This window comes from Ascidia mentula, chromosome 1 (assembly GCF_947561715.1).
Source record: "Ascidia mentula chromosome 1, kaAscMent1.1, whole genome shotgun sequence".
NCBI classification, from domain to species: domain Eukaryota; kingdom Metazoa; phylum Chordata; class Ascidiacea; order Phlebobranchia; family Ascidiidae; genus Ascidia; species Ascidia mentula.
Genome location: NC_138566.1, coordinates 8,010,415 through 8,034,989, shown reverse-complemented (window position 1 = coordinate 8,034,989; position 24,575 = coordinate 8,010,415). Strand labels below are relative to the sequence as shown.

General features: G+C 39.1%; 2 protein-coding genes across 2 annotated transcripts; one reads left to right on the top strand and one right to left on the bottom strand.

Moving 5' to 3' along the window:
• Positions 1–173: 173 nt before the first annotated feature.
• On the bottom strand, positions 174–15,324 carry LOC145900293 (kinetochore-associated protein 1-like). Its single transcript, XM_082988848.1, has 47 exons — positions 15,249–15,324; positions 14,987–15,104; positions 14,703–14,900; positions 14,511–14,591; positions 14,314–14,447; positions 13,859–14,050; positions 13,678–13,790; positions 13,532–13,619; positions 13,384–13,475; positions 13,169–13,325; positions 13,022–13,110; positions 12,783–12,960; positions 12,449–12,613; positions 11,986–12,141; positions 11,537–11,673; positions 11,097–11,241; positions 10,804–10,947; positions 10,649–10,747; positions 10,250–10,366; positions 10,026–10,157; positions 9,795–9,950; positions 9,215–9,469; positions 8,662–8,796; positions 8,556–8,602; positions 8,165–8,350; positions 7,740–7,855; positions 7,453–7,595; positions 7,155–7,308; positions 6,823–7,016; positions 6,569–6,670; positions 6,377–6,505; positions 6,091–6,207; positions 5,781–5,890; positions 5,395–5,636; positions 4,951–5,114; positions 4,063–4,199; positions 3,631–3,802; positions 3,251–3,408; positions 2,767–3,020; positions 2,489–2,616; positions 2,073–2,200; positions 1,683–1,823; positions 1,154–1,391; positions 778–915; positions 574–691; positions 380–507; positions 174–308 (listed from the first exon to the last, which is right to left on the bottom strand). The coding sequence occupies exons 1-47, from the start codon at positions 15,303–15,305 to the stop codon at positions 264–266; spliced, it is 6,627 nt and encodes a 2,208-aa protein (XP_082844974.1). The 5' UTR covers positions 15,306–15,324; the 3' UTR covers positions 174–263.
• A 4,639-nt stretch (positions 15,325–19,963) lies between these two features.
• On the top strand, positions 19,964–24,510 carry LOC145893813 (CAP-Gly domain-containing linker protein 4-like). The gene is made up of 13 exons (XM_082982171.1): positions 19,964–20,245; positions 20,409–20,564; positions 20,780–20,870; positions 21,195–21,454; positions 21,657–21,772; positions 21,828–21,958; positions 22,018–22,132; positions 22,233–22,333; positions 22,393–22,503; positions 22,745–22,903; positions 23,022–23,205; positions 23,459–23,530; positions 23,917–24,510. The coding sequence occupies exons 1-13, from the start codon at positions 20,081–20,083 to the stop codon at positions 24,134–24,136; spliced, it is 1,881 nt and encodes a 626-aa protein (XP_082838297.1). The 5' UTR covers positions 19,964–20,080; the 3' UTR covers positions 24,137–24,510.
• Positions 24,511–24,575: the final 65 nt, after the last annotated feature.

Sequence of the window (24,575 nt, the reverse complement as noted above, 5' to 3'; positions counted from 1 at the left end):
TAAATCGGTCCTCTGTCTGCTACGGCTGGCCCTGATTTTTTCGCGCGGCTTCTCCAGGTTTTGATTATAGCTCTGACATTATAAAAGGTTAAGAACCACTAACATACGAAACAACTGATGTTAACCGACTCTGTTCGGGATCACAGAAAATTTGCAAAACCACATTAGCTTACGTTTATTTCATATATTGTGTGCAACAAAAAAAAATACTTATTTTCTCAAAAATGGAACTCATGTAGAGAGAGTTGTACATGCTGTACATACTAATGTGTGGTCATATCTTGGAGTTTCCTCAAGTACTTTTGAATCTGTAACCCAAAAATTGTGTTATTTGTCTTTAACAGGGCGTAATTTCTTTAGTACAGATAATTTTGTTTACCATGCCGTAACCCATAAGCGGTCTTTCCTCCGAATGTAGATATTGCAGTTGTCTGTGCATTTCCCTTTCATTATTCAAAGCGAGTGTTTTTGCTTGCTCTTGCTCTCCCGGTGAAATCAACAAACAGGCTTCATTCGAAATTATAAAATTATGATCGTTGTTTGTTAATTTTACCAACCTCCAACATAACTCACCCAAAGCAAGCGCGTACAAATTGATGACCTCAAAATGTTGAGCGACGTTTGCAAGATCCGTGCGAAGCAGAACGGGACATTTGAGTAGGAAGTGGTAAGAGGCGAGAGCCACATTTATCTGAAAGAAATATCTCAAAATCACAACAGTGTCACGATCAACTGACAATGTTAAAAGTTTATAATGGCCCAAGTTACGTCACTAACCTGATTTTCGTCGAGAGGTGGTGTGAGCGCCACTAGTGGTAGTGTGACGCAGGACTGCCATACTGACGGCAGGCAGGACAAGGAGCGAACAGCCGATGCTCGGCATATTTCAGGCAGTAATTGTTGCAAATATGAAACCTTAACATAAGAAGTGAGGTTACCCGCAGAAACGTAGAGCGTTCAGGAAGTTGCGAACAGTCAAGTTTTAAAACAACTTTTACGGCCCGGTTATTGGGTAAATTTAAGCCTAATTTAGTGCAATTAACATACAAATAAAACTTTTTTTTAATATTGCAAAAAAATATTAAAAAAAAACACTGATCTAATATAGTTTTTGCGTGGACGAGACTTTAACAAACCAGTCATGCATATGTACCTGTTGCAGAGAGACGAGTTGTTGCAACAAAACCACCCACGTATCGGATGAGACGGAGCCAAATTCCCGACACATATCTGCGGCAACTCTCAATGCAAGCGGATTGTGTCTGTGGGCAGGTGATGCTATAATACTGCGTGCGACAGACGACTTTTCACTTCGTTTTAAGTTTGATCCGGTGATTTTGAAGTTGGCCGCCTCCAACTCTGTGAGATATACCAAGACGCGCAACTCCGACCTGGGTGCGGAAAACATTTGTTAGTCAACCGTGATTGGGACACACCTGTGGAGTATTCGTCTCATGCAATCACAAAAGACACAATGTATGAGTTCTTTCACACACAATTACATGACGTTTAAAGTGAGCTGCAGACAAGGTCACTGTTCCGAACCATTATAGGTCTCAACAGTCAACAAGGTGCACTGCAGCTCACTAAAAACATGTTGTTGGTTCCAGTGCCTAGAATTACCTAACAATGTATTGCAATTTCTGAAAAGAACTCTAAAAAATCTACAGGATGAAAATTACCTCAACTGTTCCGCAGTTTTGTCGCACAAGGAAAGTAACATTTGATTATCGGCAACATGGAAAAGACATTTAAGGGCACGGACTCGACACGGGTTTGTAAACTTTTTGTTTTTATGATCCCCAATCCATCGAACAAGCAATCTAAAAATAAAATATCAACTGAAATCATGAGAGTAAATAAGTTCTACCCCGTACTGCTATATTAACTTGCAGGGCCAATGGGATCGACTTGGCAGTATTTTGGCTTACCATATAACAAGAAAGCGCTTAGGAATGTGATTGCCAAACATAATTTTGCCAAACAGTTCTTGACTTATTCATGTACGATACCCACTTTGACAAGTATTGAACTCATGTCAATGGTGGGATAGCGAGTAGCAGGTAACTTACTGTGCTTGCTGAAGCGAACTGTCGTGTGAGAGGATGTACAGTAAGAAGATTGTTTCTTCCTCATCCTGACCATGTTGTGTGGATGATTGCGCGAGAGCCTTGTTCCTCATCTGCTCGATAACCACCGTCTGTTTATCAAGTATTAACTCGTATTAAAAATAAATAGTAATAGTTGTTGTAACGCGCAACAAATTAAAATAAGCTTGAAAATTTACCCTTATGTGTTAGTTTTCAGTCAAAACAATGTAGCAGCACAAATTCAGCTTAGCCTGAAAACAAGTCTCAATAAACCCGCGTGACCCTTTCATTTTAGTTTTCAGTTACAAGAATAAAAAAAAGAAATAAAAAAAATTTAGCCGCCCAAATTTAAAAAATGGTGTTAATATATGAGTAAGCAAGAGTAGCTGGAAATTTACCGAATCTTCCTCGTCGTTGGAATCAGGTTTGTCAGCAGCTAACAACAACTGATAGATGAGTGCTCGTCTTAGTCGTCCAACATCGACGTTGTGAATTTCCGCCAAACGATTGGCGACGTGATGAATGTCTGTATATACACGCGTAAGATGCAAAAAAATATTGAATTGCAGCCTAATGAGTAATGTGGCTCTTTTGCTTGTAAATGACATATTCTTACTGCACACATGGAAAAAATACAATGAACTCAGGTATTAAGAACATAAATCCAACAATATACCGGGATATCGGTTGCCGGGTTCGAAAAACCGCTGGAGAATGGAAGGGTGCTTGTACAGTGCCACCATCAAATCTGTGGGTTTGTTTATTAGGCTCCGAAGTTCGGGCGTTTCCAGTAGATTTTCCTTCAGCTGTAAATATGTGTCCGCTTGCTTGTAATTCCAGGCAAGGGTTTGTAGTGCGTTGGAGATCGTCTTGTGTTGAGTTGAGTTTTCAGAAATCTCTTCAAGCCAGCGGTTAACCAGGGTAATACACCTACACATGCAGAAACCGCTGTTTAAAATGGTGGGCAGTTAGGTAGGAGGTACTTTTGATCACTGCTTTCAAGTTGGATATTTATAAAACGATGGTTTTAAGGCCTACCAAGGATGGTGCATTTTGGTTTCGTGTTTAACTTTATTGTGCCGGAATAGCAAATATCATATGACTCTGGGCTGTGACTCAAACAAGATTTGGATAAGCGTTACTACCTCCGCCTTTCTCACCATTTGTAAGCCAAGACTTTTTCCACTCCAGACGGCAGAACTTCAGAAACCCGTTTCGCCATGGCAACCGCCATTTGGAAGTTTTCCATGCATTCGGTCAGTTTTCGTATCTTCTCTAACAACTCACTGTCGGGTAACTCACGTTCACCATCCTTCGCCTGCAACATCATTTTATGTACATACAGATACTGATTGTGTTGTTATGTGTACACACATAATATTGGTCATTGGGAGCATTTTGGTAACATAGCAACCATTTGTTTGTTTTTTTATATGTAAAAACAAGTTCACTGCAAACTGCAAAAATGATTGGAACGTCCTCCACCGCATCAACCTGCTTATGATGTCAGGTGTGCCCTAATTGTTACAACCCAACTTACAGTATATAACTTGATGACGTTCTCAGCAGCCGTCAAGTAAAGTGTGTCAACGTCCATCTTTAGGAGTTTGGCTGCGGGGGCGAGAAAGCTTGCGGAAAACTCGTCAACTTCGGCGGTTAAGATCTTCCACGATTGGTTTGAGTCGCAAAACAGAAAAGGATGCAAAGGCAACCTTGGGGAAAGCAAAAAACATCATCGATGTACGTAGGGCGCATTTAACGTAAGTTGACAAGTATCGTATTTCACATAACGCGTCGAAATATATTCCGTATTACCAGTGACTGAATTTATATCACTCATTTGAGCTACGTTTTAAGACGCAAGCTGTTAGTTTATGTCAATTGTCTTTGCAAAGATAACTCTATTGCGCACGTGCGCGCGGACCAGTTATGTATCAATATCAGGGCTTCTTAGATAAAGATAAGAACCCACCTGTCCTTTGCGAGCTTAGGTAAAGATTTGTTGGTAAGATTTTCGCGTTGGTCTGGATTCCACATTCTCTGAAGTTCAATATCAGTGGGAGGCTTTCGTCGTTTCACGTTCCGCAGGGATTCAATCAACCTCAATCCCTTAAACGCACGATGATGTAAACTAGATTTACCAAAACTTACCATCGTTGCATGTAAATTACACGTTTTTTTTTAAAATAAACGGTATTTAACATTGAGAGTATATATTCTAACACTTCCAATATCATATATACTGCTTTTTTTGCTGCAAGCCATACTAATTAATCAAAATCGCTCTTCTGGCACTTAAGTTTTATTACATGAATGACAAGTAGCAATGTATGTACTACTTTCCAGCGGTTTACAACAACTTGTTGCAAGTGTTACGCCCCGCTACACAGCTGGTTACGCGACGATACAAGCGGTGCCAATGTTATTCCCTTTTTTTCTTGTGTTTTTCTTGCGTGTTTCTTGCGTTCTAGGTTTATGCGTTTGATGCATTATAATAACCCCGAGGAAGTCTCGCCGGATGGCAGACGAAACGTCGGTTTTAAATAAACACTTTAAAAACTTAAGTGCCAGAAGAGCAATCCTGATTAACTTCCAATATCAGTTTTCAAAAAAAGAATATAAAGTTAAAAACCAAAAACGTGCTATGGACAGTTTAACAAACACTAATACTTGACGCGTTAAACTTTTTTTTTGCACAAAATTATTTTTTTTTTGCGCATGGGTGGTGATTTATACACAACAAAGTGATCCAGGTATCAATACATCAGTTTCAAAAGTCTGTTTTATTATACGGGACGAAGAAGATTATCAATGGAGCAGATGCACACCCTAACGTATTGTACAGTGCTGCCTAAGTTACCTTGTTTACGTTCACGGATCCTTCGAAGCTAGCGTTACACGAATCAATGACGCAAAGAAGGAATTCAGCACGATCGTAATCGTATGGTGAGAGGTGATTTCGGAAACACTTCTCAAGTTGACGTCTTAACTCGAACTTGTCGCGAATTTTTTGGACAAGCCACTCTGCCGAATTGAGATGGCAATGTTGAGGACAGAATAGTTTGTTGAAATCGTTAAAACTCCTATAGCACATCGCGTGCTATAGGTAGTTGTAGCCTTAACTAAGATGTTTGTAAGTGTTGTTGTCTTACACTATGGCCACAAACATAAAATAACATTGATGTTACCCAGCTTAATGGCCGACTAAAACTAAACCCGCGCCATGTTTAGAACAAAATAAATACTTGATTTACACCAAAACTTTATGTTCAGTTTATGCTAAATTGCATTTCTGTTCACTGACTCAATTCCTCCTTGACTTTATTCCACGGAAACTTCTCCTTCGTCTCCTGCGAGGTCGATTGGGTTTTGACCGATTTAAAACTTTGACCGACTGCCAACATGGCCGCAGAGGTTTGAGAAATGGAAACCAGACTTGTGCCGGGAGATATGGGACTCAACCCATCTCCTGCATTGTACAAATCCGCACCCAGCAACACTTTGGCATATTGTATGAGGGCTTGATCCTGGTCGAGATTGTAGTCTCTAAGATTAAACGTAGAAGCATAACGATCTTTAAAATGGCCACGTATTTTCACACTAGCATATTGACGTGAGCCGAATCGCATCGGTGACATCCTAAAAGTTTCGGTTTCGGCCGAATTTTGCAAAAACATTCAGTGGACAGACCTGCAGTAATCGAGTATAAGCAACCCGGTGATTTCTGGGTGGACGATGATGCGCAGAAGAAACTTCTGTTTCCATTGCGGTGCCGAGTTCACAAAATTTTCAGCTGAAATCTGTAAAAAGGCACCAAATATCCCATCACGGTATTTTACCACAAAACATTGCAAAATTAGGTAATTGGCACATCCAGAATATGTTTCGCAAGAATATAACGATGTCGCACCATAGCAAATTTGCCTGTTCATGACTTTTTGGTCAGTGCAAATCAGCAAGGTGTTTATTCGTATTTGCGACAATCTCCCAAAGGACCAACCTGCATGGGAGAAAGTTCCTGTGCCCACTTCGCATCAAGCAAGAGTGACTCGAACCGTGGGATGTGGTTGAACGCACACTTTAGTCTCGCCACAGCAAGTCCGGTTTGTGCAACACCCTAATAACATACAAGCTAAGATCAGATGGATTTCAATGGATTTCCATTTTACTGCAACAAGTTTGACTGATTGTATGTACGAAGTACAGAGAGTTTGAGTAACAAATAAACATAAATTGAAGCGACGCTTTCGAAATAAAATGTGGAGAAAATGGATTATTCAAAGCACCAAAATCCTCTTGACGTTTTTTCCTCCACCCTGTTGCAAGTTGTTCAGCAGTTGGAAGGCTTGGTCGGATTCCAGATCAAGCAACAAACCCGCAGCAAATGGCACATCCGGGTCTCGGCTTAACAATACCTGATAATATATCATATTTATCAAAATTTGTTAGAGCTTAACGTCGGTGATGGCAAAAACTACCTTTTCTATTAGAATTTCCATGTAGCCTTTGATTTCGCTTTTGGCTTGCTTCACGGTTGGTATTATCAGGTCTGACATAATTTTTCGGGCAGTGCCGTCCTTCTGTTTTTTAAAGTATGACATAATGATGTGCTTGTGGTTATGTACAAACTCTTCACCATCTGAGGATTTGTAGCAAGTACAATAGACATTTAATGATAAAAATGGCTCATGGAAATTTATTTCTACACTATAGTTAAGCGGCGGAAGCTTACTTGGTAAAACAACTTGTGGTTCATCAAATGACTGATCGTCTTATAAAGGCAAGTTATGATGAGGTAGAGAGCAAGAATACAGTGGCGGCCGCTCTTCAGGTGTGTCGCAAGTTGCATGGAGACGTCACCGAGACGACCCAACGCAAACTTACATTTATCCATGCTGGATGGTTGGGTGCAGGCAAGCGACTTTCCTGCACAAAACATTATTTCAAGCAAAGATTCTTTGCTGTTGTAGAACTTGGATGGTTAAAAACACAACATTTTACAAAAATGCACAACCATGTTAGGTACATGTAGTGTGCAAAAAGAAGCACTTTACAAACAAGCACCCTGCGAAGTCAGCAGACAATCTCTCAGTTTGGCGACAAGAGGCAAAACTTCCGAAGCCCGCAGGTTCAAACCATCGGTCTCATGGTACCAGTTGTGAATCCATTCGCTGTGTTCGTATTTCGATCGTCGAACTTTCGGTCCGGTCGAAACACACTTGCATGGATAAAGACAAAGTTTTTGAGGGCGGATAAGTTTGGAAATGGAATTAGGAAAATTAATGCTTTAAAGCGTAAAAAACAATTGATGCGACAATTCGCACTACTTTTCATCAAAAAGCATAAACGCTAGCAGTTGTACCTGAGATAAAAGGTCCTGTGTGTTCATATCAGTTGCCAAGTAAACCTCACTCGCAATGTTAGTGAGACTGAACAAATTTATTGCATCCAAAAGGTCGTTTTTATGGCAACAGGTGGTTGCTGCCCCCACGAGATCTCGAATATCTAAAGGAAAAAAATATATACTTCGTAAAAGTTTTTTTTTATTACATCTACGTACACATTAATTTTTTGACAGACGATCTAAAGACAATGGCACGATATTAATTATTACGAAATAAGTGATAAAAGTGAAGACAGGTTAAATACCAAGCAATTGTCGAGCGATTTCGTCCGTGTGTGATTCAAGTTGTTTAAAGAGAATGTGGGAAACTCTCTGGAGTGTTTTTGCGGTTGCTGGACACGGTGAAGCAGTGTAAAGATCCCTGTCAATAAACAAAAGCCTTGCTACAAAATAATGTAACTGCTTAAAGACAAAACTTCTTTTAAAAAAGAAACAATTGGCATATGTGCACTAATTATGCATTATCCAAAAGCCGGACGTGAAACGAATAAAGCGGTATTTCGATAGTTTTGTTGCGCATGTTACATTCGCATTCGAATCCAAAATACAAAAATACGCTGTAATAACGACATTGGCCCCAGAAACTGTCGACACCAAACACTTCCGGCTTGGATATCTAAAATCATGGGATGGGAAAATACAAGTCTGGCATCAATAAATGAGGATTTACCGGCAAAGGTTGATAGCCGCGGTGACTTGACATTTCTTAGCGGCTTGCAGGGCGATCGTCGACTGCATGGTTTGTTGGGGAACTTTCAACAGACGAGCAAGGAAAATAACAGAAGCAAAAGTATCATGGCGTTTAGATGCGGAATGCTTGTTATCATCAGTTGCCTCTGCTTCCCCGTCTCTTTTGCTGCCCAGGATTTAAAATGTTTAATGAAGAGTTGGTCTTTTACCAAAAGACTTTAAATATCTATTAGTTAGGGATGTCCAATATTTAAGACGTCTAATTTTCGTGTTTTTTTTTATACGCGTTAATGTGAAAGGTGAGAAAACCAACGTAAAGAGGGAACAAAAAATTATCAGATCAACTGTTCACGTCGATTTTGTCCACATACCCTTGATCGACAACGGACAAGTTGTTGTGGTCGCCAAATTCAGAAACCTGGAAAAGGACCAAAGCGCGCATAAATAACACAATGATACTTCAATAGATCAAGTTACATTTGTATGGACGATGGCTCCTTGAGTGGAAGATGAATCTTTTCCGTAATACGACACAATGTGTTTATTGAGGATGGCGTCTCTGTTTTCCTTCGGCGAATATTCTTGCAAACTTAAACGTTCGTCGTACTTTGTCTGCGAACAAGAAAAGTCAATTAGGATTTCACTATTACTTCTGCTGTTTACTCTGCAATATGTTAATTACATGTGATACACATTAAAACCTTTAACCAGTATTAAGATGCACGGAGAATTATAACTACAGGTTGGCGCACAACAACATAAACTAAGCAGTAAAAATTGTGTATAAGCTGCAGACAGATGGCCACTGTTTCGACCTAAAAGGTCTCATCAGTGCATCTGGTGTGACTATAAGACGACTTTGCTGGCCAAACGGCCAAGCAAAGACTTCCACTTTGTGGTGACTATACAATCACCGTCATCCGTTGGGCAGCTTATACACAATTCATATTATTGGCTCCACATTGCTTAAGCAGTAAAAATGTTGGTCCAACTTCATAAAATGTAACGTTCCCAAATGCAAGTGTTATACCTGCAAGGCATGTATGTTTCGAAATGTGACGAGTTGTTCATCCAGTTCGCGACGTTGGCCTGGTTCCAACTTGCCGGGATAATCGCGCAACATATACTCAATCATATGACACGCAGCAAGGCAGTAATTTGCCCGTTCCTCATCCCACATTACGTGCGTCTCTTCGAGAGTGAGGGAAGTCCGCAACGTCACGTGATCAACGAGAGTTTCGGCGAGATCTGTGTTCTTCTTCAATATTTCCACACATTCGGATATCTGGAAGTCACACATATTTATATCCAGTTTACTTTGAAATTACGTTATACCTGATGAAGTCTCGCTGCGTGGCAGACGAAACGTCGAATAAGTACAACATGTATATTTTATGCCAGAAGAGCGGTACATTTTGAATTGCAATATGCCTGGCAGCAACAGGAATTTCATATTTATATGATTGTACTGCTGACGATCAGGAAACAAGCTCGGTGGCAAAAATTACAAATAGGTCGGAAATGAAATATGCATGCAGTGGCCTCTTTTAACGCTTATAGTTTCTGTATACAACTAGGACAAAACACTTTCTCGAAACACGGTGACTTACCTTGCCGTGCTTGATAAGGCGATGAATCCGGTAAACGTATACCCGCTGTTTCGGTGTCTGATGCTGATGACGACTTGGGGCGAATGTATGAGCAACTTCGAGTGCATCTTCAAACGCTTCATCGGTGTCTTGGTTGATCAGGTAGCGCAGAAAGCGCTGTACAGTAAATGTTGGTTTGATTGTGGGATAGCGTGGGTAAATTTATCTATACTCGCTGTTTTTACCACTTACCTCTTTGCCAGAGTTGTCGCGGTTCAAGAAATTGCGCAGATTGTATTTTGCTGTGATAGAGGGAATTCTTTCCAAGTGGCCGTAATGGTGCAGTTCCACTTGCATTGCTTCGAACGAAGTTCTTCCACTCACCTGCGCAGTATTGAATGCCGGGTGTGAAATCACAATGGTATTTTATGAAACTACAAAATTATGGGTTTGTGTAAACATGAAGGTGTTTTTACCACGTCAATTTTAGAGTTTTCGGTGAGCGCCAATGCTTTTTCGACGAGGGACCTCACATCTTTCGACCACGGAATAGAAGCTTTTTTGGCAAGACAACACACCGCCCTCACGACAACCTGAACGTTGAACACAGAATCATCTCATATGCCAATAGAACACAAAACGTGGCAGACAAATAAGAAATACATAAAATTGACACCACAACGGCTTTGTCGTAAGACGTTTAGTGTCGCTCTAAAGCAGTGTTTCCCAACCGGTGGTACGCGAGCACCTTTGCGTAATTTGCGGTAATAGTTCCAATTTAAAAAATCGCAAGTAATCTCGCGTCATAATTGTTTTACCTCTAAGTGGTACGCAACCACAAAAAGATTGGGAATTATTGCTCTAAAGCAACTTACCTTATCCGTATTTAGACATTTGATTACTGCAACAACTTTTCTTTCACGAAGCGAGTGAAACGCACCACGTGTATTGTCCCTGCAATGAGCCAACACCTCCTAAAACACAACAAAAGTTTAACTCAAACAAACTTCCCAATTCTTGCCTTGCTTACTTCGACGTATTGCAGCAAAGTCTCATCTTCGTTTAGTTTGTGTTCTCTCATGTATGGCCGCACTGTGTTATCGAGACACTTTGGAATGAGCTCCGGCACACCAACTTTGTCGAGCATACGGAATGTCAAACTTGTGGTCGTTTCCTTAAGAACAAAACACTTTCCAAATGTTATATTTAAGTTGAGTGTATAAGATATTTTCATGGTAAATTTCAGCATTTTCTGTGCCCAAAACTTCAATGACAATGAAATTTCCGCTTTCCTTTAGTTCAAATCTTACAAAAAGTTCATACCTTGGTAAGTTCATTTAGGGACACTTGGCAGTGATATTGGTTTTGGAGTTTGGAAAGCAGCTGAAGGCGTGACATGAGAAGTTGAAGTTTGGCCACTGCATCGCACTTTTGCTTGTGTATCAAGTATGTCGCTGACAATTCCTCCCTACAGTGGGAGTCACAAAGTCAGATGCACTATAAAACCAGATCTGGAAGACCGTACAGGCTAACAGATTATATTCTTCAAACCAAGAACTTACACAAAAATAAACCTATGACAAAATATATGAGTAACTATATAAATAATACTGGATCTATGCTTGAACCAAGCTACCCATAACATCTACAGAGCTAACTGTTTTGATTGGCATTTGCAGCCTTACACAGAAACACTACTAAAAGAGTTTAAACTGTCTGATATTTTTTTGGGAATGAACAAAAATCAGTACATAAGTAAAAACCTGAATGAACCAGTTGTGGAAAGTTGTCTCTGAATTTTAAAAAATGCATTCGCGAGTTTTAATCCATTGTGTGGCCAATGTTCAGGGAATATTTCCTCCAATGCCTCAGCTCGGGAATGCAGCCATTCAGCCAATATCTGTTAAAACAAGAATTGAAATAATTATAATTGCTTAATATTAATGTTTAGCATAGTGTAGGGGAGATATTCAAGTCAAGGCCAAGCATAACCAATAAAATTTGCAGTAACTTGCATCTTGTATGACTTGTATACAGTGGTATGACTCTTGATGTTCGCTGGTCTTTATTCAACATTAATCAACAAAGAATGTAAATGTTTAAAAAAATTTTTTCGCTATTCATAATTCCTCTTAGTGGTGAAAGATCTAATCACAGATTTGATGTATGTGGGTTACATGGGTTATTCAATGTAGTCAAATATGAAACAAACCTCAACAATGTTAGGAATGGTTGACACAAGAAAAGAGGGAATGACATTTTCCAGCCAACTGACAAGTTCATCAGTACATGAATCCTCAGGTATAATATTAAGAAGAGATTTCAAACTATCTGCACCATTTTGCTCCAAGTGACATACAAGCTCTGCCTATATAAAAAAATGAGCTTTTTTTGAGCAAAAAGAGCATAATGATATGTTTTTTTTTTAAATGTATATACTTGATTAGATATTATTGAGGTAATTTTGTAGTTAGCACCAATAACACATGGCAATGATATGATTTTGGAACTATTATAAATAAACAACATTTTAGATTTAAAGTAAACTAAATAAAACTTGTTGTAAACAAACTGCATTTTTTGTACATAATAGTCACTTAATGCTTGCTTTTTTTTAAGTAAAACATCACAGTGGGGTAAAGGCATGCATGTTTCCTTAAAAAAAATTGCATTACTTCATGTCGAGAACAAAGAACAGCAGCTGGTATCAATGTCCCACTTTTTAAAAGCAGAGCAACAACTCGGGGAAGACTCTGTTGGCGAAATCTTGACCACATGCTGGATTCCTCCTGTGAGAAGGCTATTTGGAATGTTGCCAAGAGGTCAAGAAGCTTGTCAATCTGCAATGTTTTAAGACAGTTTTACATTTCGCAAGAGTTTGTGGATTTATAACTCAACATCCTAAAGTAAAAAATGTCAATAGGAAAAAGTTCTTGAATATACTTTAATGTCTATGGTATCTGGTTTAGGAATACTCAGTACTGTTGTAAATCTTTTCCAACTAACAACCTGCTGCCTAATGTGAAAGTCAGAAACATTAGAAGATTCTGATGAAACCGAAGCTTTGAATGATCTTCCTCCACCATCAATGTGGTCTCGTGCCAAACTCAACAACTTGTACGTGGTTGAAATATCTGGCAATGTAACACTCATGCACAACTCAGCTACATATACTGGGTCAGTAATCCTGTTGAGAAATAAGTGGTAATGCATGTGTTGTTTCCAGGAGAATATATTGTAATATCTACCTATTCGCACATTCTTGAAATTTTTCAAATGCAATCTTCAGCCCTGATTCATCAGATACTGTAGGCATTGCATGCAGAAGGGAAGAAGCCTTTAAAAATATACAGGGAATGTATACATATATAACTTTATATAACGTGTGTAATTACTTGCTGTTTGTAAACATCTTGTAGATCCAAGTTGTATTTTTTAGCAAATGCAACAGCCTCCTCAAACTTGTGTTGATGCAAGAGAATTAGGAGACGATTGTCTGGAGAAGCTGCACAAATGCTTTTAACAACCAAATTCACCTGGTCCTCTTTCACACTAAACAAAAAAAAATACCCATAGATGCAAAAGCTTTTAGTTCATATATTACAAATACCTTTCTACCGCATTTTCTGTCCAAAATACATCCCCAACCTTGCAAGGTGCTGAACAAAATCTTGTTGTTTTTCCAATATTAAAGCGGCATATCTGTAAACAGTTTAAAAGCATAGATTTGGGTTCCACTTTGGCAAATAATATATTACCTCTTTTAAGTCCGGCAGTCCGAACACTGAAATATGGGTGTCGGAGTGTGAGTCTCTCACTAAACCATACACTCTACCGATAGAAAATCTTAAAAAATAACAATAAGGAAGGGATGTGTGAAAATGTGGCTGAAAGTGTTCCTCACTTGTCAAGATTGAAGGGTAAAGCGGGCATTCTAATTGCACAGTCAATGAAGTGTTGATTGTGCCACCATCTCAGTAAAAATAAATAGTTAGCTTCAAATTGATATAAATAACCCTGCAAAGACAAAAACACAGGATGGTCAACATCACCAAAAAGATCATGAAGTTTATTTGTCCATTTACCTCGTTGTCCAAGCAAAAAATGGAATTATACACCGGATATATGTTCACAAATCCAGTGCAGGAAGAATTTCCTGGAAGCCCACAAATAAAATTTTTGGAAGCAGTAATACTTGCTTTAAATGTCGATTTTTCCTCAATGGCAAACACTGTTTGGTTGGATTCCCAGCAGACCAACAAATCATCACCAAACCCCTTCAAAAAAAACATTTATAACAAAAAACACTCAAAGAAACTGTGGATAAATTTAGCACAGTAATAACAACAGTAAATACAGGACATAATACTGGTAATAATGGCAACGGGTATGGCAGAGGTCAAGCATAAGTTGTGCGTAAAATGAAGTTGACAATTGAACAGAAATTTTGACCACCCTCACAAACCTAACGGCCCAACACACAATTTAGAAAAACCCCTTGACTGAGAAATAGATTGTTGATGCCAAAAAAACTATTTACGGATGTATAGAATTTTAAACTGTTTCCAATATTTTGTGCAGATAAGTCCATGATCTTGTTGCAGTGGTAAGGACCAGTGTCAAATGTGGATGTTTCTATGGAGTTTTTAATGGTACGTAGCCTGTCCATATTGCCTAATAAAAATAAAAAAACAAGTAACATACAAAACACTAAATAATTCCTTTACAAGTTATTACCATCATCTATTAGTTGTAGAGGAACGTTTAAAAACAGGCTCACTAGTCCAGTATTCATGGCAGCAGCAATGTTGTATACTCCTACATAAACAAATGACTGTTATTTTCGCAGCCATAAATGAGATGCGGAATATGTTCCGTGTTCAAGACACAAATGCTTTCAACAAAAAATAAATAAATTTACCAACTTACCGCTTTGGGTTGCTTGTATAGCAACAACTGCACAAAAATAAGCACTGCATTGATCACTCAAATCATCTGTGTTGTGAATGGATTTTGAAAAAATGACTTTTCCTAATCTTTTGGACACTATGTGAAGAGTTCCAGAAGAGTCAGCAAGTAACAAAAACAAACCATCACCACTCCATGATAAGGCATCAACCATGCAATCTAAAGTAGGACAGAAGAAAAATTATTATGTCATTACCAAATTTTATGCACCAATATAAAAGCACATGTGAAACGAAAGGGCATACCTAGATTAATTTTTTGTAGTGCTGTATCATCATGCGATATAATTGAAAGTGAAGAATCATTGATGACTGCAATATCTTGCAAATATGATTGTGATGAAATTATTTGCTTTGATGATACCTGCAAAATATGGAAACCAAACATTGTGATTTGCAGTCTTATCCAGTATAAACTAAAAATGAATCGAAAATATATGTAAATTTTCATAATTTAATCAAACACCTGCGCAAAATACGTGATACAAATATATGCTAAATTACTTACGTAATCTTTTGAATTACAGGAAAGTGTTGTAACCTCTTGTACATCATAAAGTGACATTTTGATGAAGTTGGTCAGATTTTACTTTTGCAATAAAAATGTTTTAATTATTATTAGTGTAGTAAAACCAAATACAGGTGCGGTCACATACAAATAAGGGAATATAATTACAAACTAACACAACCAAATGTACAACTTTCAACCACCCTCATTCTGGCAGAATTCTGGCAGAATAATTTTGCAAATTTGCCACATTCTACAAGGTACAACAGGCATTTACTCAAAAATTGCTTTTTTTGGATTAGAATCAAATTACAGAGATGAGCAAGCAGATCAAACCTCAAAAAACATTTAAACAACATTTTCCGCAGCTGTATCAATCAAAAAAATCGCGAATTAAAAAAATCGCCTGGTTTTGCGATTCAGCATAATGGCGGCATGCGAAAAACTAGTCTAATACAAAGAATTCTGCTCGGCGTTCTGGCAATAGGTGCCAATATTGACCAATATCAAGAGAACGGAAATTTAATTCTCTACAACATGCAATTAACAAATTTGAAATTAAGGTGCCGGATGACCTTCAAATCGCCGATTGAAGACGACCCGCTTTGAGCGAATCAGCAGCGTAATGGCGTAATGTCGGCATGCGAAAAACTTCCCTATTAAAACAATTCTGCTCGGCGTTCTGGCAATAGGTGCCAATATTGACCAATATCAAGAGAACGGAAATTTAATTCTCTACAACATGCAATTAACAAATTTGAAATTAAGGTGCCGGATGACCTTCAAATCGCCGATTGAAGACGACCCGCTTTGAGCGAATCAGCAGCGTAATGGCGTAATGTCGGCATGCGAAAAACTTCCCTATTAAAACAATTCTGCTCGGCGTTCTGGCAATAGGTGCCAATATTGACCAATATCAAGAGAACGGAAATTTAATTCTCTACAACATGCAATTAACAAATTTGAAATTAAGGTGCCGGATGACCTTCAAATCGCCGATTGAAGACGACCCGCTTTGAGCGAATCAGCAGCGTAATGGCGTAATGTCGGCATGCGAAAAACTTCCCTATTAAAACAATTCTGCTCGGCGTTCTGGCAATAGGTGCCAATATTGACCAATATCAAGAGAACGGAAATTTAATTCTCTACAACATGCAATTAACAAATTTGAAATTAAGGTGCCGGATGACCTTCAAATCGCCGATTGAAGACGACCCGCTTTGAGCGAATCAGCAGCGTAATGGCGTAATGTCGGCATGCGAAAAACTTCCCTATTAAAACAATTCTGCTCGGCGTTCTGGCAATAGGTGCCAATATTGACCAATATCAAGAGAACGGAAATTTAATTCTCTACAACATGCAATTAACAAATTTGAAATTAAGGTGCCGGATGACCTTCAAATCGCCGATTGAAGACGACCCGCTTTGAGCGAATCAGCAGCGTAATGGCGTAATGTCGGCATGCGAAAAACTTCCCTATTAAAACAATTCTGCTCGGCGTTCTGGCAATAGGTGCCAATATTGACCAATATCAAGAGAACGGAAATTTAATTCTCTACAACATGCAATTAACAAATTTGAAATTAAGGTGCCGGATGACCTTCAAATCGCCGATTGAAGACGACCCGCTTTGAGCGAATCAGCAGCGTAATGGCGTAATGTCGGCATGCGAAAAACTTCCCTATTAAAACAATTCTGCTCGGCGTTCTGGCAATAGGTGCCAATATTGACCAATATCAAGAGAACGGAAATTTAATTCTCTACAACATGCAATTAACAAATTTGAAATTAAGGTGCCGGATGACCTTCAAATCGCCGATTGAAGACGACCCGCTTTGAGCGAATCAGCAGCGTAATGGCGTAATGTCGGCATGCGAAAAACTTCCCTATTAAAACAATTCTGCTCGGCGTTCTGGCAATAGGTGCCAATATTGACCAATATCAAGAGAACGGAAATTTAATTCTCTACAACATGCAATTAACAAATTTGAAATTAAGGTGCCGGATGACCTTCAAATCGCCGATTGAAGACGACCCGCTTTGAGCGAATCAGCAGCGTAATGGCGTAATGTCGGCATGCGAAAAACTTCCCTATTAAAACAATTCTGCTCGGCGTTCTGGCAATAGGTGCCAATATTGACCAATATCAAGAGAACGGAAATTTAATTCTCTACAACATGCAATTAACAAATTGGAAATTAAGGTGCCGGATGACCTTCAAATCGCCGATTGAAGACGACCCGCTTTGAGCGAATCAGCAGCGTAATGGCGTAATGTCGGCATGCGAAAAACTTCCCTATTAAAACAATTCTGCTCGGCGTTCTGGCAATAGGTGCCAATATTGACCAATATCAAGAGAACGGAAATTTAATTCTCTACAACATGCAATTAACAAATTTGAAATTAAGGTGCCGGATGACCTTCAAATCGCCGATTGAAGACGACCCGCTTTGAGCGAATCAGCAGCGTAATGGCGTAATGTCGGCATGCGAAAAACTTCCCTATTAAAACAATTCTGCTCGGCGTTCTGGCAATAGGTGCCAATATTGACCAATATCAAGAGAAAGGAAATTTAATTCTCTACAACATGCAATTAACAAATTTGAAATTAAGGTGCCGGATGACCTTCAAATCGCCGATTGAAGACGACCCGCTTTGAGCGAATCAGCAGCGTAATGGCGTAATGTCGGCATGCGAAAAACTTCCCTATTAAAACAATTCTGCTCGGCGTTCTGGCAATAGGTGCCAATATTGACCAATATCAAGAGAAAGGAAATTTAATTCTCTACAACATGCAATTAACAAATTTGAAATTAAGGTGCCGGATGACCTTCAAATCGCCGATTGAAGACGACCCGCTTTGAGCGAATCAGCAGCGTAATGGCGTAATGTCGGCATGCGAAAAACTTCCCTATTAAAACAATTCTGCTCGGCGTTCTGGCAATAGGTGCCAATATTGACCAATATCAAGAGAAAGGAAATTTAATTCTCTACAACATGCAATTAACAAATTTGAAATTAAGGTGCCGGATGACCTTCAAATCGCCGATTGAAGACGACCCGCTTTGAGCGAATCAGCAGCGTAATGGCGTAATGTCGGCATGCGAAAAACTTCCCTATTAAAACAATTCTGCTCGGCGTTCTGGCAATAGGTGCCAATATTGACCAATATCAAGAGAAAGGAAATTTAATTCTCTACAACATGCAATTAACAAATTGGAAATTAAGGTGCCGGATGACCTTCAAATCTTTCGCATGCCGACATTACGCCATTACGCTGCTGATTCGCTCAAAGCGGGTCGTCTTCAATCGGCGATTTGAAGGTCATCCGGCACCTTAATTTCAAATTTGTTAATTGCATGTTGTAGTGAATTAAATTTCCTTTCTCTTGATATTGGTCAATATTGGCACCTATTGCCAGAACGCCGAGCAGAATTGTTTTAATAGGGAAGTTTTTCGCATGCCGACATTACGCCATTACGCTGCTGATTCGCTCAAAGCGGGTCGTCTTCAATCGGCGATTTGAAGGTCATCCGGCACCTTAATTTCAAATTTGTTAATTGCATGTTGTAGAGAATTAAATTTCCTTTCTCTTGATATTGGTCAATATTGGCACCTATTGCCAGAACGCCGAGCAGAATTGTTTTAATAGGGAAGTTTTTCGCATGCCGACATTACGCCATTACGCTGCTGATTCGCTCAAAGCGGGTCGTCTTCAATCGGCGATTTGAAGGTCATCCGGCACCTTAATTTCAAATTTGTTAATTGCATGTTGTAGAGAATTAAATTTCCTTTCTCTTGATATTGGTCAATATTGGCACCTATTGCCAGAACGCCGAGCAGAATTGTTTTAATAGGGAAGTTTTTCGCATGCCGACATTACGCCATTACGCTGCTGATTCGCTCAAAGCGGGTCGTCTTCAATCGGCGATTTGAAGGTCATCCGGCACCTTAATTTCAAATTTGTTAATTGCATGTTGTAGAGAATTAAATTTCCTTTCTCTTGATATTGGTCAATATTGGCACCTATTGCCAGAACGCCGAGCAGAATTGTTTTAATAGGGAAGTTTTTCGCATGCCGACATTACGCCATTACGCTGCTGATTCGCTCAAAGCGGGTCGTCTTCAATCGGCGATTTGAAGGTCATCCGGCACCTTAATTTCAAATTTGTTAATTGCATGTTGTAGAGAATTAAATTTCCGTTCTCTTGATATTGGTCAATATTGGCACCTATTGCCAGAACGCCGAGCAGAATTCTTTGTATTAGACTAGTTTTTCGCATGCCGCCATTATGCTGAATCGCAAAACCAGGCGATTTTTTTAATTCGCGATTTTTTTGATTGATACAGCTGCGGAAAATGTTGTTTAAATGTTTTTTGAGGTTTGATCTGCTTGCTCATCTCTGTAATTTGATTCTAATCCAAAAAAAGCAATTTTTGAGTAAATGCCTGTTGTACCTTGTAGAATGTGGCAAATTTGCAAAATTATTCTGCCAGAATTCTGCCAGAATGAGGGTGGTAACTTTCACCTTCTCCTTCGGGTCGAACAGTCAAACTTGGCGCCAGAGGAAAGTATGCGTAAAAATGCAGTCAAGCGAATAAAAACGAATCGATGTGAGTTTATGTTAACTGATGCGTATTATTAGTGTCGTGTTTATCAACACAACAACATTTGTTTGTTTGTTTGTTTGTTACTGTTCGAGTGTTCGTTTGTAAAAGTTGCGAGTACTATTTCGGATGAATACTGTCGTACCGATGTTGCAGGTTGTGCTGTATTGTAAAAACAAACACGGTTTTAATCATTTTATGTGCATAAAGTGATCCAGTCGAAAATGGACGATATAGAAGTTAATTTAACCAAAGATATTAACAATGAACTACTCGCATACGATGAAATGCCACAAGATGAATCCTCAACATCCGAATTAACTAGTGAATTTGAGTGCTTGGATATTACAATTCATCCCGCTGTAGAGCTTCCACTTCCATTTGGGATTGTAAGTTAGAGGTTGTAGTTACATTTTTTTAAGCTTGCAATGTCGACATTCCCCCTTTTTTTAACAAACTTTTGGTTTTGTAAAACTGTGGAAAGCACTCTCTAAAAACAAAAGTTTAATTAAGTAGACTGTATAATTTTTCGAATGATAATTGTTTCCTTAGGATTTAAAGCAAACCGATATGATTTTTCTGGATCCAAGCATCGGTGAAGGAAAACGGCTTGTTCGCGACAAGGAAACAACAGCACCACAACTATTTGCTGTTGCAAGACAATTCATAAACCCTGTGTGTGGAAACATTGGTGTTATTGTTGATGAGGTATTATACAATAAATTATTTTTTGCTGATCCATATGTAGTTTTTCAATGTGGCTTATGTCATTTAATTTGTTTGGATAAAAGTAATTGTTTCTAGCTAACTTTTGATGGAGCTATTTGTGTCTTTTGAATTTGACGTGGGAAACCACTGCATTTGTAAAGTGAATAAATACAAAGTTTTCCATCATGAAACAACTGCATACTACTAAACTTTAGATGATTCAACGTGGTGTACAACTAAATGATATTGATGAATCAACAGGAATGAGTATCTTGCATTATACAATCCGGGCTGCTGCTATGGCAGGTAATAATATACAGTCTCACAAAGATGTCCATAAAACTAGCTTGTTCTTTGGTAACTTCAAAAAAGCACAGTTTGCATTGCTTTTTGTGAAAGGTAAATTTTCTATTGACCAAGCAAGAAAATGTTTTTACTTCATGAAATCCACCTAACCAGCAACACTTCTTTTATGTGACACAAGTTATTCTATTTAAATAAGAACTGAAGATGCTTAATAAAAAGCGAAACATTTTTTCTATAACTAGAAGCGTGGACACAAAGTTGTTATAGTAACATTTGAAATTTCTATTGATCAATAAGTATTTGATACATATATCTTTTTTACAGAAAAGCATGCCCTGTCAGTAGTAAAGCGTCTTTTGGGTCAAGGAGCTGATCCAAGTCAAAGGAGTATATACACCGACATGAACGCTTTACACCTTGCTGCATATTTCGATATTCCAGCAGCTGTGGGTTTGCTTTTGAAATCCAGCGATTCTTGGCCACCTGTTGCAGTGGACAGTTTATGTAGCAGTTTTGAATATGGAACAAGTTTGCATATTGCTGCCACCTGTCTCAGTTGCTGTGCTGCCGAAGTCTTACTGCAGGTTGTAATATTTTAATTTTGAATTTAAGTTAGGCCGGAAAAAGTGGCTGATCCAGCAAGGCTGCAATGCCTGGGCTGTAAGGCCTGTAAACTTAAAAGTTGTAAAGAATAGAAAATGCTTGACCCTGTGGCCATTAAGGTGCATCAACAGTTTGTTTTATACATCCCTTTTGTTTTTTAATATGTTTGTGTATAACTAACAGAGAGGTGCATGCACCACTTCCAAAGATGACTTGGGCAGAACACCAGAAGACTGCATTCCCTCCAATCTAACCACTAAAGACGAAAAGATGAAGGCAAACCATATCAGGGAACTTTTGTAAGCAACAGCGTAGATGGTTTGTGCACAGGTTTAATTATAACAATCAATTTAGGCAACGATATGGCAAAGCCAAAACCAATGCTAAACGCGAGTCAAGAAAGGAAGCCAAGTTGACGATCGGATCAAGGGTTAAGGTTACTCTTGAAAAAACACCATCAAATAAAACATCCAACACACTCTGTGGTGAGTTGCTTGCTGTCTTTAGCCACATAATAGTTTTCGGAATGTGTGAAACGCAACAGGTACCTTACGATACTTGGGGTCAATGTCTAATCCATCTTCACAATGGGCTGGAGTGGAGCTGGAGACTCCTGAAGGGAAAAATGATGGGTCTGTGGGTGGAAAGTCATACTTTAGGTCAGTGATATTTACTAATAATTGATTGTGGTATTTGCACAGCAAGTTATGGTGTCGGTAGAAATAGTTTAGGTTTAAATACAACTATTATTAACTGCAGTTGCAAAAGAAACCATGGTATATTTGTTCCTGCTTCTTGTGTGGTGGTGGCATGTGACAATAAAAATTGTGAAACCAGCAAGAGTAAACTTGTTAGCAAAGGTATTTTGTGTTACTCCCCTCCCAAAAAGCAACATTTGTACAGCAAATTTTTGCTTCAGAACGACATAAAACCGATGGTGATTGTGATTTAATGGTTGGCGAACGAGTTGTGGTTGCTGGAAAACAGTTAGGAACCCTCCGCTTCTTGGGAACAACACAATTTGCATCTGGTAAACTTGTTTATGATGAATTAAATTACCTGTGTAGTTTTAAGCTGTGGCGTTGGCCGAAATTTAGATTTGGTTTGTTTTTAACTTGTTTTAGCTGTACAAATTAGGAAAAAAATCTTGTTACATTTTTCTTTGCATTGTACAACCTTTGTTTTCTGTAGTAACGTTACTTGCACCTGGTTTCAAATGTGCACTCATATACAAACGTTGTTCTGGATGTTATTTTAATGTCAAATCATAGGCACGTGGTGCGGAGTAGAAATGGACAAACGAGGTTCGTGTCGTAATGACGGAAGCATAGGAGGAGTTCGATATTTCACTTGCGACCAATCGAAGGGAATATTTGCACCACCGTCCAAACTACGCAGAGAAATTGTGGAGAGTGACGCGACAGAAAACGGTTAGAAATCCTAATCTTCACTGTAACATATTTGTGTGTGCATGAAATCAAATTAAATCATGCAAATGATTTTGAATTACCAGGCAAGAAATAACGGATAATTCTTGTGTTCTCTCAGATGTTGCAACGGAAATAATGCACACACCCGATCCTTCACCTGTCTCGACACCGAGAGATCGCCGCTCAGGCTCTCTTGAAAGAATAAAACAGCGAAGTACGAATAAAACTTCAAAATCTGCACCAAGCACTCCACATACCGAAAGACGTCGACCAGTGCGCTCAAATACGTTGGGGACTTCGAGGTGATGAGTTGTAATTAGGCATTTTTGACTTAAGATTTTTTTTTAGTTGGCAATTTTTTGCTGAGTAGGCCGTGTTCTTGACTTGTTAAATATGTTTTGAGCCATGGCTGAGGTCGGGACCGGTATTATTATTTCTATGTCCACTGTGCATACAATCAGTGGCGTAAGCATTTGTTTAACTTCTAATCTCAGTTAACTAGAGTTGACGAACAGGATCATGTAGAATGCCCACTTTCAACTTGCTTCTGTTTAGAAAAAAGTCAATATTTCTGAAGCCGGACATGCAAGTGGAATTACGCTCGAACCAGCAAGTCGCCACAGTAAAGTAAGCAAGTCGTTAAGCTTATTGTTTCCACCGCTTGTTGGTTATTGTTCGCGTCGCGGTAAATCCATAATCAAGCTCGCTCCGACAACAAACAGGCACGTGACATAATCCGATCACGCACTGAGTCGGGAAAACCCGAGCGGTTCATGGGAGGAGTTGGCGATCAAAATCGAGGCGATTAAATTTTCCCATGTTCCACTGTATACGCAAGAAACCACACGACTTATTTCGAAGCCTGCTCTGGGCTGTATTTAAAGTTACGTTTAGTTGTCGAAACCTAAAATTCTCTTTGTTGCGTTTGAGTTTCTGCTTAAACCTTATTAATACTTGGTCTGCTGGATCCATAAAGTCCCTGATGCGGTTGTTTTCAAACATACTTCATACAGATTTATCGGAGCAACAGAATTCGCCGCGGGATTGTGGCTGGGATTGGATCTCTGCGCCCCGGTGGGTAAAAACGACGGATCAGTAAAAGGAAAACGTTACTTCACCTGCCCTCCCAAACACGGCATGATGATTCGACCATCCCTGGTTACGAGGAACGGGATTAACGGCAACCTCCTCATCCCCCCACACTTAATATCCCTTAAAGGGGAGACGAAGTAGTTTTACGTGAATCGGCCTTTTTTACTCACTGTGTTTAGAAGTATAGTTGATACATAGACCAGATTTTCAAGTGTGATATGATTTATTATTTGCTTGGCTCTTGTGATCGCTGCTGATCTATCGTGCGTTTTTTTTTTAGTACATGACCGTGTGCTGCACTTTATATTGCACGTATATTTTGTTATTTGTAGTTGGTGCGGTTTTTACTTCGCCCGAACCAAGACTGAAATCCACGGTTAATAAGTTTAGAGGCGTCTGGAAGATTGAGATAAATGTAATTTTGAAAGAAATTATTTGTGGTGCTGTGTTTGGTGTTGTCTCTCTCTGCAATTGTTTCTCAGCACAATGATACAAAAATAAAATGTGTGGGTGTCCTTGGTGGTGGTCAACACAGGTTAGAAGCAGTAAGAATAGCAGTGTTGGACTGAGTGCGACAGTC

What these genes read in the sequence shown, in the direction of transcription:
- LOC145893813 (XM_082982171.1), top strand. Translation starts at nt 20,081, where the DNA reads ATGGACGATATAGAAGTTAATTTAACCAAAGATATTAACAATGAACTA. An exon ending in AACCATATCAGGGAACTTTT is followed by an intron (nt 21,773 to 21,827) that starts GTAAGCAACAGC and finishes CAATCAATTTAG; the next exon opens with GCAACGATATGGCAAAGCCA. An exon ending in GAGTAAACTTGTTAGCAAAG is followed by an intron (nt 22,334 to 22,392) that starts GTATTTTGTGTT and finishes TTTTTGCTTCAG; the next exon opens with AACGACATAAAACCGATGGT.
- LOC145900293 (XM_082988848.1), bottom strand. Translation starts at nt 15,305, where the DNA reads ATGTCACTTTATGATGTACAAGAGGTTACAACACTTTCCTGTAATTCA. An exon ending in TTACCCTTCAATCTTGACAA is followed by an intron (nt 13,620 to 13,677) that starts GTGAGGAACACT and finishes TTATTTTTTAAG; the next exon opens with ATTTTCTATCGGTAGAGTGT. An exon ending in AGGAACTTTCTCCCATGCAG is followed by an intron (nt 5,891 to 6,090) that starts GTTGGTCCTTTG and finishes GCCTTTTTACAG; the next exon opens with ATTTCAGCTGAAAATTTTGT.